We start from the raw sequence: 15,179 nt of genomic DNA on the forward strand, positions 1-15,179 counted from the left end.
CCACTTGTCATGTCACTTGTTTGGGAGGGGGCCTGATGGTACCTTTTGGGTTGACTCAAGATTCTTCTCAAACAAGAAATTTACACAGTGGGGCCTAGACTTTTCGTAATGCTTCAGCTTTCCAAAGCACATACAGAACTCCCCTGTGCCGTCATGGTTTTACATGTTATTATGGACCCACACAGCCGCTCTAGTAGGCTGAGGAAAGTCAGCAACAGCTGACTTTATGTTCAGGCAACAGCATGGTCAGCTGCCAGGGAGTTCTATAGAAGGAATAATACTTTTGCTTTTACCAAGTATTCAAGCTGACTCCTACCAATGAAAGCTGCTTCAGAGATACCGTTTACCAGTGCCTCCCTCTCTATTGTACCAAGGCAGCATCCATCAGCATTTAGTTGTAGCAGTTGGTTGTGGCTTCCATGGCAATCTGCTTGTGAGTGCTTGAATCTGTGAAACTCATTCTGACAGGCTTTGCATTACTGGCGATTTCTGGTGTGAATCTGGCCCAAAACATGGGCCTAATGTTTCCTAATTTCAGGTTACAAGGTCTTGTTTATACATCAGAAGTGGTTTATTACTGTAGCTTGCAGCCAAGTCCCTTTTTCTCTAGAGTTTGACAAAGCTTCAGAGTTCAGGCACTTCCTCCAGTGCTCCCTTACAGAGAGCCAGTGATGTGCCACCATTCTGCTTGCCAGGAGTAAGAAGAAAACGGGAATATTCCTCTATGAATGTGTTGGAAACCTAGTACATCAATGCAAATGTACACCACCCGTACAAAATCGCCAGCACCAATCATATTTATTGGTACTTTTCTTATATATATATATATGTATGAATGATGGCGTTAGAAGACCTTGACTGCTTTACAGTTTTACATAGAATTTATGTAGGACAATTATATGTAATAAAACTAGTTAACTCCTCCCTGCCCAGAAAAGCAGCTGCTCATTGTGCAAGGCTGTGGAATGAGAAAAAACTGCTCAAATTAGATTGGGGTATGTTGGGGGTCTACCCTCCACTACCTCACTGGGTTTATCATGTGTTTTGTGCTGGCTGTTTTCAAAGGGAGCTGCCAGTGTTCAGCATCTCCAAAGACCTGGTCATCAGCTGCTTAAACAGAGAAATAAAAAAAATATAAGCATCAAAGATGGGAAAATGGTGGCGTAGATGCACCGCATAGCTGCTGTGACTGAGGATTAGGTCTGGTTGCTATTCAGTGACTAGTACATCATATGATTTGGGGCATGTGGCTTATTCTTTAGGCATGGCATGACATGTGCTTCATTCTTCATGCCTTGTAGATTCCCCTTGCCACTCCTCATTTCCTGCTCTTAACATGAGGACAGAAACTGCATAGCAATGACTTCTGTAGTTCAAATACAGAGTCTGCAGAAACAAAAAATGGTTTTGTGTTCACCGGAGTCCTGAAATTGTGTAAGTGTTCATAATTAGATCTGGTGCCTGTATTTTACCTTAGGCTGAGACAGCTATGAAACACCTGAAGCTTAATGCTGGGGAAAACTAAGTAAATTTGCATAAAAAAAGAAGCATATAGGTATAACTATAAATTTTAATCTATCACAGACATCTGTATGTGATTATTTTTTAAAAATAAATTAACTTTTGCAAAGATAAATTCTGTAATGATAGAGTTTGATTTGCTGACAGTATCTATCACATTTAAAGAATGTTTCACAGTTTAGTACTCTAACACATAGGACAGGCTATTATATGCATTATGTATTTCTGTGTATTTTGAATGTTTCACAATTAATGTGTCCAAAATATCGTAAGTTTCTGAAACTGTACATTCATGGTCAGAAAAAAACTATATCACAGAAACATTTCAGATTTCATTAAAGTGCAAACATCTTGTGTGTTAACAGAATAGGAGTACATAGCAAAACTTGAGGTTCTGAGTAGAAATAAATGTGTTAATTTTTGCAAGTGTACTTCAAACATAACAAGACAATTATCTTTCTTTGTGATAAAAGAACTGATGTCAATGTTACATGGTTTTCATAAACACCCCAGCAGAGAACTGTGAGTGCTAGGAAATGACAGATTGTTTGCAACTGATAATAAATTATATACTATTATTTATTTTTCTTTTAGCATTAGAATGATTGAAAAATCATGCTACTGTGTGCAAATTATACTCTTAATAACATAATATGAGTTCGAGGCAAAAAAATCCAACACCCACCTTGGAGCTCTGCTTCGGGTGGGCTACCGATCCCATCCTTCCACAGGATGGCAGTGTCATACACAAAAGTCAGCCGAAGCTCTGACTGTAGGTCGAAATGCTGCCAGCCTCCTACACCCACCGGAGAGTGGAAAACATAGGAGACGTACAAGGGGACTCTCAGAGTTACATAGGACTGTACTAGGTTGAGAACCTATAAAAAGGAAAATTATTTATTTAGGTTAGTGGTCGTGAAAGGGAGCATTGCACAGGGGATCCTATTGCAAGAGAAAGAGAAGACACAACTCGAAATACATATTATGACTGAATCAAATTCTTTCATTTTGCAAATTACAGATGAAATGCAAAACATCACATTTCAGTGGTTTTCAGCTGCGCTTACTTCCACTCAAGTTCCATTTTTGTATTGAAACTGAATACGTGTTCTGATAAAACATAAACCCCTCAATTTTGACTCATTTTTGTTTTGTTTTTTTAAACACACAAAAAACATGGCTACAAATGAAGGCTTTAGAAATTTTTCAAATATCATTTTGCATTTTCTCTGTCCTTATGCGTTAATCAACTCTTCTGCTTACATTCTTATGTTACTATCCTGTAAGAAGCTCTTCTGGAAGACCCTGAATTTGCTCAGACGTTGTTGCAAGACTGAGTCCTTGGACTGTACTTATTCATCTCTGGAACTATTTCTTCCTTTGTGCGTGGATAGTAGCTAACATACTGCATGCAAACATGCAATCATACAGTTTATCACTGTCTGGGAGAACTAAAAATAGTATGCAAGTTGATATAGATGTAAAAGTAGACCCTTTATGCATATATTGTACAAAATATAGCACTGTGTTTAATTATTATCAGCCAGGGAATTATATATTGTCTATATTATATATCTATATTATATATTGTCTATATTTTTTGATGAAAAAGGGCAAGAACAACAGTGTCAGTAACTTGTCACCTCTAAAGATAGATCTTACATGATACATGGATCCAAACCTTTCTGAAGAGATTTTGCATTTATGCTTTGTTACAAATATTTTTTCATTCACATCTCTCTGATTAGAAACGTGTAATCCACATCCTTTTGGAACATTCTGGATTTTCTTGGAGAGTTGCAGAAGGAAAGACATTGAGATCATCTCCCAGTGGGAAATTGTTCAAAGGTATAAATGGTGTTGAAGTCCCATTTACTTCCAACAGAAATTGCATAGGTAAATTTGTACATGTGAACATTTCCCTGGAGTGATTACCTTGCAAGCTTTTAAAGAGTGTTTTGCACTATTAAAAAACCCCAACAGTCAAAGAACTTTACAAGTTGTGTAAAACACAAACTCTTTCTGGGTTCACCCAGTGGCACATCAGGGGGCTGAATGTTCATTACCTTACAGGTGCTTTACATTTCCAGATGCCAGACAAAACAGTAAAACTATGAGAACACAAATTTACTGCCTGCACTGACTAAATACTCTGAACTAATTAAGGAGTTCATTATGGCAAATGTTCATAATTGCCACAACTCATTTTCACATGTGACACTGCTCGATCTCCACATTATGCTACCAAAACCCTTTTCACTTACATTGTCTGCGTTGTTCCATAAAATGTGCTGGCATTTAGACAGTAGACAGTCTGGAAACACACAGTACCATGCAGTAAAGCAGCCTGGTAGATAATATGAGAAGCTACAGTTATAGATTATTTTATATTAATGTTTCTTTGTTGGTTTTACATAAACACAATCAAGAACATCTATTTGGAACAAAAATAAGGGTTTTCTTCTCTATATGGGTAGGATGACAAATAGAAGTTAGACAAAAATATTATTCTTTTGTCCTATTTAAGTTGCAAGTTTATCTTTGGGATAACTGCATGGACATCTGAGCAATTATTTCGGACATGGATTTGCTAAATTGTTCCAAATAACAACACAGAATTCTCACTTCTATTAAGGAAAAAAAAGCCTATGATGCAACTCTACAGTGCATCACGGTTTGCCTTTGATTCAGTAGTAAGCTTGAACATTTGTCATTTCCTGGAACAGTATCAAGATCTGAATACATTTTGTGGTATAACAAATGTGTTACTACTGAAAAGTCATCCCAGACAAACTATGTTGGCTTTTCTCTGTGCGTTTTCATTCGACATCTGCATCTACAACAGTACAGTAAGAATTAGACATTGAAGTCAAAGATCTGAAATTCAGTTTGCTTATGAGGAAGAGAAAAAGGCATGTGGAAGAAGATTTAATCCATGTCCGTTACCATCTTGAAAAGTTGCATACATAATGCTTAATGATAATCTAGAGGAGGACTGGAATATCACACAGGGAGAATTTAATGACCTTGAGGACTAGAATAATAGAAGTAAGATGGAATTTTATAGCATGAAGTATAAGGTAATAGAAACTAGTGACAGGGATTTCTGGTAGAAATGCAAGACACTGGTTAGAAACAATAGAGGGGAAAAAAAATTTGGTATGTGATTTGATCACATCATAATGATGACCTTCCTACCCTCTCCATGTGATATGATCCTAAGATAAACTAAGGAATGGGGTGGATATTAGAAGCATGCATGCCATTACACAGAGCACTAGTGAGAGCTTATCTGGAACAGCTTTGATCATCCATGCTTGCAAAAGCCTAATTTACATTGTAGACTGTAGAAAAAGAAATCAACATAATCACAGGAATGGCAAAACTATCTGATGAGAAGAGACTAAAATAGCCAGGTTGTTTAGCCTAGTACAACAAAGGCTGAGAGGGAATAAGAATGCTGTCTATGCATGTCAGGAGATGAACAGCAGAGAAGGGTACTGATGATGAAAGATGGTGCTGACAAATGGGCATAAGATGGCCATTACAAATACAGCCTAGAAAACAGAAGAATTTCTAGCCCTCAGTGGGGTGGCACTGAACAAGAGTAGGGAGGCCATGAAATCCTAGTAGTTTTTAGATTAAGTTTACAAGTGTTGGAACCACATTATATAGAGAGTTAAGGCAGTGGCCTGAACAAAGTGATCCACAAAACCCCTTCTAGCTCAGTATCTTATGCCACCTCAAGTAAAAAAAAAACCCTTCTTTCAAAGCTTTTCTTGATTTTCAAGTACAAGGTATCATCCGCTCTTCACATACACTGTACATCAAGCAATCAGTTAATGGGGTTTGTAAGCCACATTTTGGGTTTATTTGCCTCCATTCAATGGGAGCATAGTGTTAGTGAGTTCAACTCATTTATCCTGGTGGAAAACCAGCAGTAGAATTCTTCTGGGGCATGTCTGCCTGAAACACTGCTCCTTTGCCATACATTACCACTGCTCTGCGGGAAAATCTGAAACCACAGTGCCAAAGAATTGTATCCATTTCTAGGACCCTAGAATTTAGAAGGTTCTTCTCTTGTAGCAAAACCCACAAGAAATGTCTGGGCAGCAGGGCTGCTTGCCCCAGCCTAGGAATTTATTCATGTACTTATGAATCTCTCTGTGCTTCCATCAGTACAGCTGCCCTTCTGTGTGATTCATAGCATGTAGGGAGAAGAAGGAGGTCTTGCTGAACCAGCTTATTGAGGTTTTATGCTCACAAATCCTTTTTCAGGCACTCATGGATTTGCAGGTGTGGAGGAAAACCTGCAATACTGATAGCCAGAGAATTACTGAATAAATAGTTCCTCTCTTCTAACAGCAAATTAAAACTTACAAGGCATTTTCATTTCTTGCTGTAAAGGAAAATGCCATGACGGGAAAACTATTCTTCACCAGGCAGAAAAGAAAAGTCTCAAGACATGCTATATGAAATACAGAGGATCTTTTTTTATATAATAACAATAAAACAAAACAAAACAAAATAAAATAGGAAATTAACTGCAGAGGAAAACTGTGTCAGAGTAAGTGAGCATACCCCCCCCAACCAATGAATCGATGGAATGTGTTACACAGATGGAGTTGTCTTACTTCTCTAGCCCTCTTAATAACGCCATTTAGGCAAACATGAGAAAACATTCTTTCCATTGAGTTATCTTTATTTCCCAGCACTGCCTGCAAAGCCTATTGAAAGTAGCCAGCTGTTCATATTTTATCTCGATGTGACACTGATGAAACCAAAACGGTAACCTAGAGCTGTGTGAGTGTAGGATCAGCTTAATTGCTGTGAGGAGACATAACAGGTGCATTATGTTTCTACGCATCCTATGCACAGGAGATTTTAGGAGTTGTACTGACAAAATTATATTTGTTAACATGAATTAAAAAAAATAATAAGTGTGTGTGACTTTTAGCCTTGTGATACGAGGATAGAAATACAGACTACAGCTATACCTCAGCTGAATTGGGGAAATTGTGTCTAACACTCTGTGACAACGCCGGGTCTGGAGAATCTGAGAAGCCAGAATACAAAAATTTTTCCAAGCAGGGAACAGACTCTTACAGTTAATATCTGAAAAAATGTAGACCACAAATCATTCAAACAGTGCATCTCAAAATTCATGTGTCTCAGGGAAGAACATAATTTATACTGGACATCGATATAAGAAGTAGAGTTTCATACATTTTCTTTGCAAGTTGAATTATCAAAGAACATAAGGTCTATTTTTAAATACTGACAATTTCCATTTAAGACTTAGGAAATATTAATGGGCATTTCTATAGGTGTTCTTCTTTTGTTCCCTTTTCTGATGCAAACTGTCAAACTTCATTAAGTAAAAAAAAGTAATTAGTTTGAGAATCTGCCATCTAACAAGTGAGAATATTTACAACAAAAAATATTTTCAGTTAAGGCTTTGGGGCATGGACTCTGTTCTACAGCTATATTGTGTTTTATTTATCTGTCTTACATTTCCAGAGGGCAGAACTTGGCAGTGTGTATGTGTGTGTGCGCTGTTAGTACTGATAAAATCAGAATTAGAAATTAGAAATAATAAAGTTCATGTTTTATATTGTATATTCCAATGAAACAAACTTTTCATGAAAATTGTATTTTTGTCTTCCAAATTACCCTAAGCCTCATTTTCAATGGCATTTACTTGTTATGTCTGTGAATTTAAGTCACACAAGCTTAAACAATGTTATCTATTAACTCTTTACACAATATCAATACTGTAAAGCTAAGATTTGGCCCCAAGAAGACATGTGGCCAGGTAGGTCACAGGTGAAATGCAAAACAGGTTTGTTTAAAGAAGTCTCAATGGAAAGGAGTATGCAATACAGCCTTGAAATGCCACCTCCTTGAAAAATTTAACCTCTGACTTTGTTACACAGCTGGTGCATTAACTTTATAGTAGATTTTTTTCTCCACAGCACTTACTAAATGCATGTGTTTGCAGCTGGAGAAAAAAGGTTTTGACTGTTAGTGAACTTCCATGTCAAGGGAATACAAGTTGCAGGGCTTTCTTAAACTTGACTGTGGCGACTGAACTAAACATAAAAATCTGAAAATAGACATTTCTGTCTATTTGCATTTTACAGCATCTAGTGAGATTTTCAGAAGAGCTGACTTTTCCCCTTGAGGTATGATTTTGGTAAAACTAGAACTAGTAAAGCTGGAAATATACATTTTCTGTGTAATAAAAAAACTCTGCAAGCTGCCTCATATAAGCTGCAGCAATACATTAGTGATCTTAAAATCTGTTTTCAGACGGGATTTTCAAACACTCAGTGCCATAACATGTGTAGCATAAATGTGAACTGAACATATTGGAAGACAGACATTTTCAGTTTTGGCCAGAAATAACTTTTTGCTAGAGAAAAAAACTGCTCAGCTGTACTCAATTACAGTAGCTTCAAGGTATCAATCTGTATGTTCAAGTATTCTGACATATGTTCACCTTCTTGTTTTTGTCAGACTTGCTTAACCAGTTGTTGTTAAGAAAATTTGTTTGAATGGTAATTTCCCTGCTTCCCTATGCCAAGTCTGGCAGTGGACTGGAACTAGGGAAAGCAACATCCACATATAAATACTTGGCCAGAACCACACAGAAGCCTTCAGATGCCAAACTGTCTGGCTACAACAGTTATAACAGTAGGAAATGAGATCAAATGATACTTCACACTCTATCAAATAAGTCTAGGCCAACACTTCAATATATACTTTATTAAAGGATAGTCACTTGCTTGGTTTTCACTGTTTCATTTTTTAACTTCCTTTCATGAATATCTGTCATTGTTCTAGCACCTGCATCTTGAGAATGTGAGATGTCTGTAGTACTTGACTCTCACAATGTCTCCATGAAGTAAAATCCAACCTTTATTACTTACCTAACAATACAGGAAGACAGCCCTCAGGTAGGTGAGTTCCACATTTTAAGGCCTATCCATATCCACAGACACACATTGAATTTTAGGCTGTGACTGCAGGCTGTCCAAAAGAAAACTGTTGCAGCTAATCATCAAAGCTGACCTTAACTTTAGCCAGAAAACTATAATCCAAATGAATTAGCTCAATTTAAAGAGGAGTAGGTCTTTATTTTTAAAAATGAGTTCCTTAAGCTGCACATCTAAATCCATATTAAGATACATAAATGCCTGATTTTTCAGATGTGGTGAATACGGGGAGACCCCAGGAACAAAGCGTCATGCTGTATACTGAAAGGAGTGCTGCATCTAACTCACGCAGGGTTTGCTCATGCACAGAGTAATTGAGAAAGAGAATGGGTCACAAGCAAAAGGCCTCAAAGGGAAAAAAAAAAGAAAACTAAGACCTTCTCTGTATGTATTATGACAGTTCATGAGTTCATGGGAACTGGCTAAGACAGCTGCAGCCTGCTTCAAACACTAGGAGCACTGCCAGAAGAACTAAACCAGCTGCAGGTCTCCCACCTCACTTGTTGCTGACTGAAGCTCATCTCCTTCCCCTATCATAGGAGGAGCTCCCGTAAAGTGAAGGTCCACATCACGCAAGATATTGCCAGGTGATTTTGTGAAATCTCTCTGAATCAACAGTGCTATCTTTGTTTGACCATACATGTACTGGAGAGACAGAATCAAGAAACAGAATTTTGAGCTTAAAGATCTAGCCAAAATATCTGGTAAATTCAAGCTACTACATTTGCAGTGGTTGCACGATGTGGTAAGAGTGTTTTTGTTATTTATCTGTTTTGTCTGTATAATAGAACTTAAGCTTCCTTTGTGTGCTGAAAAAACATGGTGAAAACCATAGCTGCCAGCCTTCCTCTCACAGAGGAGGATTATTAATTGTTCACTGAAGAAGAAAAATCCAACAATGGTGACAACCACAGAGATAGGGCACTGACTGCCTCCCCTCTCAGCTGGAGGGGGTCATGTGAAGATAAAGACCAAACTTGGAGAAGAATTAAATGGAGGTGGGGGAAACAGGGAGGGCAGTGAAGCGCATACTGGCTGCGGGGCAATGCTTCACTGCTAGAAGTAATTCAGCTTGATATTTCACTTAACACACTGTAACCTTTTAGGTATAACCTACAAAGCACTAAAGAATGACTTCAGCTGCAGTTTCATGGCTCTCATAGCTGATATTCGTCCCTCTTTGCTTTTAAATGAGGTATCTTACCTAAAGTACATAATGCTTCTGGAGCTTAAAGCAAGTACAGCTCTCTTCTTTGGCTACATTACCACTTATGCATGTCCTCCACAACTGAATATACAGGTTCTTTTTGTTTACTAAAATACTGGAATGGTGCTTATTTTGTCCTCTGTTTATATACATATAGACATATATAGGTTTTATTTAGACACACATTTGTCTAAACCAGCTATTCAGCCTTTCCTTTAGAAGACACAAAAGTATTTAAAATGGAAAGGATTCATACCAGCTCTTCCTTTCTTTTCACTGTGGGAGAAGTGGCTTGCATAGGTCACAGGATCAGATTTACAGCTGCTTGGCAGCTGTGTGTGCTTATGTGCTTATGACTGTGTTGTGTGGGAAATAAGAATATATGGTTGCATATTGCATGGCCATAAGGAGATAGTCAAAGGAATGATGAGTTGAAGAAATTAAATCATTCTAAGAACAGTGAAGACTGCTGTTATTTTTATCTTGTGGGAATGTGTAACGTTGACATCCCACACTTGCATGCCTTCCCCTTCCCTCTGACAGGTTCACAGTTCCAGTGGAATGTACCTGTAGGAGGATCTGCTTGTAGCAGAGGGGAAACCCCAAGCAGATGCACCAAGAGTGAGCTTCCAACATCAAGGCAGAGACCTTGAACTGGTCTCTGTAACAGACAAGAAACCAGAACTGATGACAGAACACTGAGATGACGTATCCATCAAGGACTTTGTATCTAAGAAGGGCAGAAGCCCCATCTTGTTCTGGTCTTATACTTTACAGTGTATATAATCTCTAGTTGAAAGGGGCAGAATTTTAGGAAGTTAACCAAGGGCTAAAAAGAGCCTGGTGCAATTTTTTGTCCAGCAAACTGCCAGTATGCTCACCTGCAGACACCCACAGAGTAAGGTGGACTTTAGGCATGTAAGTATTAAAAAAAAAGAGAGAAAAATCAGCTTATCAGATTAGGTATCTATATGTTTATCGGCACCTATGCTTTTAGTAGTAAAATAGCTTTGTTGCACATGCACATGTTGCAGGTTTCTTTGGGCAGTGACACACTTTTCTCATCTGTTAAGGCCTCATGCCAATTCAGACTGACAAAACAAGAATTTGTGCTTTGTCTACTGAGGTCTGAGAAGCAAATAGGTCCCTGGCAAAATGAACACCTGTTAAAAAGCAGAGAAATAACATCCATTTCACACAGTGGCCTCATCCTTTCCACAGTGGCTCAAAAAAGAAGGCTAGTGAGCCAGGCAAGTGAGTTAGCTTTACTACACAGCTGTCATGCTGTAGATGGACTTCTGTGAAATGAGGTACTGCATTTCCAGTCTTTCTTCCAGCCTGTAGGGTTATTCCCCAAAGAGGTTTTTCTGTATCATAAAGGATTGATCTTCAATAGCTACAGCTTTTGTACTCCCGAGCCTGAGTGGGATCAGACAGGCTTATGAAGTAATTATACAAGGAAGACCCAGGGATTAACTTCACTGTCATGGCACCAGAAGAAATTCTGCACCCTTTTGGCTTCACCATCACTAGGGATTTCTAGAAATAATTTTCCAAAGGACACCTGGAGACCTCTCCATGCTCTCTGTTTTAACTCCCCATCCACATTCACAACTCTGTTCTTCAGCCATTCCATCTTCTTTGCTTCCTGATGAAGGAATTTTCTGCTGGGTAATGTGAGACCGCTGTGCTGTCTGTACTGGTGGGTCTTGTTACTCAGTAAGCAAGAGATCAGCAGAGCCAAGCAGCTGGTAGGACACTGCAGTCCACTGTTAGCGGCAAGAAAGCTCTTCACAATTTTTTTAAACTCTTTTTAAAGATACACCATGACTAATACTAAATAGCCCACTACTATCAATGTGTTAAAAGCAATACTTTAGATGGCTTTCGTTCTATGAAAAGACTAAGACTTAGACTTACTAATCCCAGTAAAAGTGGGATTGATTTGTCCTAAAATACTTCAAAACTGTATTGGAAGAAAATCAGCAAATTTCATTCAAACTAAATTACTCCTTTAATTTCAATTGGACAAGGACTTCACATATAGCCTATTAGTATTCAATGGATATTGATAGCTTTAGGAACTAAGCTGGCCTTAGGTGAAGTCTATTTCTTATAAGAAGAAAAAGAAAACTTCCCAACTAAATTAATTCTAAACCCACTTATTTCTAATAGCATAGATGCATCATAAGGGAAATCTTTCATTTTAAGAACACAGTACAAAATCAATTTACAGTTTCGTACCTGTCCATCTGTCCCAATGGTGCCTCCACAATCCATGAGGAGCTCGGACATGTCATAATAGCTAACAAACTCCCATAAACAAGCTTCCAGATTCAGACTGCGGTAGAAGCGTAAGGTATTGAAGCCTCTAATTATCGGGTTGAATTGATAGGGAATGGTCTCTCCAATCACATCTGGATTTTTGGTAGCATCAGTTAAGAAACCATGGTGGGTCTTCACTTCTGTGTAATCCAACAGGTTGGAGCATTTATGGTTTCCAACTCTAGTTCCATCAGGGCTAAGAGTCAGCTCAAAGTTGGAGAGCTCTCTTGTAGAAATAACAGGCAACATGCCTAAAAAACATTATGGCACTATGACTAAATTTCAGTGGTCAGAACTGCTTAATTTATCTTAAGTTTGTCAAACACTAAGCATGTTATGCAGTGCTTTTGTATTTTGTACTTAAAGCAATTAATGTACTTCAGAATTCAAAGCAAGCTGATATGCAAAGAGTGTATGAGAATGTTATCCACAATAATCATGTCTTTTATACTATGAAATGCCATATAAAATATTTCTAAATCTCCAACATATTTTTCAATTGGGATTTTGTGTGATTTTTCAGAAGCACATAGTAATTAAATGGGTTTATATTTTTTAATAAATAAATTCTTCTTTGGCATATCTCTATGCACTTCAAAGGAGTTTTACAAAGTGTAGGTCTAGCCCAATTTATGTAAACTAGGCAATTAATCTGAAAACACTTAATCTGCACATCAAAAACTATGTATCAATATAGTATTTTATGCACTGTTGCAAGCTGCATTCGTACATTCATCACATTTTTCTCTGGTTCCACATGTTAAAAGATTATATTATTATTTTGGCTATTTAAAATAACATGACCAATAAAATAGCTCAAACAGCTTGTTGTACAAGTTCTCTCAGCTCCACAGCTGATTGTATCATACCATCAATATGCGGCATTGTGACTGTCAGTTTGATGAGGTTGGCATAATCAGGATCTTCTGGGCCAGTATAGCGCAATTTGGCAGAGAACGGTTCTGCTCCAACTACTCCTGACATACGAGGCTGACAAAGACCTAATGGAAAAAAAAGAGCACGACTTTACTTTACATCCAGAGGAAATAATCTATAATTTCCCTTGCACTATTTTTAGATGCAACTTTCTGCACTACACAAGTCTCCAAAATAAGAATAATTTTCTTGAATAACAAGTAAACACTTTGAGCAGCATTTACCAGAGGTTTGAACAGGTATTTATGCAAAGGAGGATTCAAACAAAAATCATCACTCAATCAACTGGGCCACATTTTCAAAACCAGGTGATGATACCACACCTGTGCATTTTTAGTTGCATGTGTCGACCATACTTGCAAAGCAAGTGTTAAGTGCCATACTTTCTTACAGAGGTCCTCAGAGGCATATGCTTTAATTCCTCCCACCCTCTTAAGCGCGTATGTAGCTTTACAGAAGATATCTGATCAGTGTTCAGCTGGTTTTGGCATTGTATTGGACCTATATATGCCTTCATGGGACTCTATAAACCTCCTGTTCTATTAGTGACCAAAACATAGTTAGAATAAATGTGTCAAGGTTCTCTAGAAATACTGTACTCAAAGTAGAGCCAGCCTCAGTTAGATCAAGTTGCTCAGGGTCTTGTTCAGCCGAATTTTTAATTTCTCCAAGAAAGGAGAATCTAACTTACTTTGGCAATCTTTTCCAGGGTTAGTTCAGCCTGTTGAACTTTCTTTGAACTCTTTTCAGTACTAGTCCTGGTTTGTAGGACCAGAAGATTAGGTTTGTAATCATATGATCTGAGATACATGCAACTTCTAGTAGCATATTTCAGTGCAGATGTGTCTGCATTCTGGCCACAAGAATCATAGCACGTTGTCAGGTGATGGCCTAACGATCACAAAGTACTCTAAGAAAGAAACCAGCAGAAATGGAAAATCAAAACAGTTTCCTTTGCCCATGTTCTGCTCTTTGCCCACTTCTGAGAGATTACAAGAAAAGAGGAGGCAGGGCTCTCCTCTTGGAGAACTTATTGGTCCTGGTGGACCTCATCTTGCTCAACAGCTCCAACTTGGAAACTTCTGTCATGAGGAAACAAAATTTATCTTCTGCACACAACAGCTTTTTGGGTTTTGTTTTTTTGTTTGTTTGTTTGTTTGTTTGTTTTTCTGAAATGCAAGTAAGAAGTGCTAAAGAAGCTAAATACATTTTTTTGCATGATTGGACTTACTCTTGAGAATTTGGTCTGTGCATTGGAGGTCAAGCATCCTCAAAGTTGAAAATATTCAGGATTTTGGCAAGTTGTTTTGATCATTGCACTTCTTTTAAAATAGCATCTAACAATTCCCTTTAGGTTGTACACGATCTTCAGTATTGTTGACTTCCACATCACAAGTTAGCTCAGGTGCTGGAAGTAATATATGCATGACAACTCCTTCCTGAGCCTGAACTAATTAACTCTGCTAATTTTTCAAGTGTAATCCAAATAATGTATTATAACACTAACATAGCCAGTCTGTTCCATATAACAAAACCAGCTCATCCAGCACAAGGTTGTCTGCCTTTAACAAGCACTACACTGCACCTTGTAGACAATACCCTTAGACAGAGTCCTCTTTAGGGTGTAGGATTCCTGATAGTGTAAACAAAGGTGACTTGAGCCTGCAGTCAAAATGTGGAATAAAGGACGGGGGTAAATAGAAATTCCATTCATTAAGCTCCTTAAAGCTTTAACTTAGTAGAAAATAAACTGTTTTAACTAAAACACTCAGCTGGAAAGGCCAAGGAAATGAAAATGGTATTGCAAATGAACAATCATGTAATTTATTATCTACCATAAGATCTCACAAAATCAGGAAGAGTTAATGTAACTACAAAAGCAGCAGAGATGACACAAAGAATGCAAAATGGCTGCAGAAGGGTAACAAAATACAATGTTTTGTAATTTACCTTGATTGCTGGTAATTACTCATTCTCCATATTATACAATAAACAAAAGTACTTGTGATTTCTACAACAAAATTGCATATGCTATCAGACTGTACTCGTGTGCATGTAAGTTCTTCACCTGTGATTAATAAGATTACTCAGTACAAGTTTCATGAAAAGAGTTGGCTGGGCAAAGGAGGTAGACTACAGTAACGCTGCTAGCTGAGAGAGTGCAGCATCAGTTCAGTATTGATTAAGTATTA

The 15,179-nt window shown here is 37.8% G+C and overlaps 1 protein-coding gene across 1 annotated transcript in view; it reads right to left on the reverse strand.

Moving 5' to 3' along the window:
• Positions 1-15,179, reverse strand: part of LOC104624651 (FRAS1-related extracellular matrix protein 2-like) — a gene marked incomplete at its 5' end in the record, with an annotated part of 61,384 nt that overhangs the window by 11,417 nt on the left and 34,788 nt on the right. The window contains 3 exons of the mRNA XM_010292082.1: positions 2,207-2,399; positions 11,971-12,302; positions 12,921-13,052. Of these exons, the coding sequence (XP_010290384.1) occupies positions 2,207-2,399; positions 11,971-12,302; positions 12,921-13,052 (657 nt within the window). The remainder of the gene's footprint in view (positions 1-2,206; positions 2,400-11,970; positions 12,303-12,920; positions 13,053-15,179) is intronic.

The sequence above is a fragment of the Phaethon lepturus genome, unplaced genomic scaffold (assembly GCF_000687285.1).
Source record: "Phaethon lepturus isolate BGI_N335 unplaced genomic scaffold, ASM68728v1 scaffold128, whole genome shotgun sequence".
NCBI classification, from domain to species: domain Eukaryota; kingdom Metazoa; phylum Chordata; class Aves; order Phaethontiformes; family Phaethontidae; genus Phaethon; species Phaethon lepturus.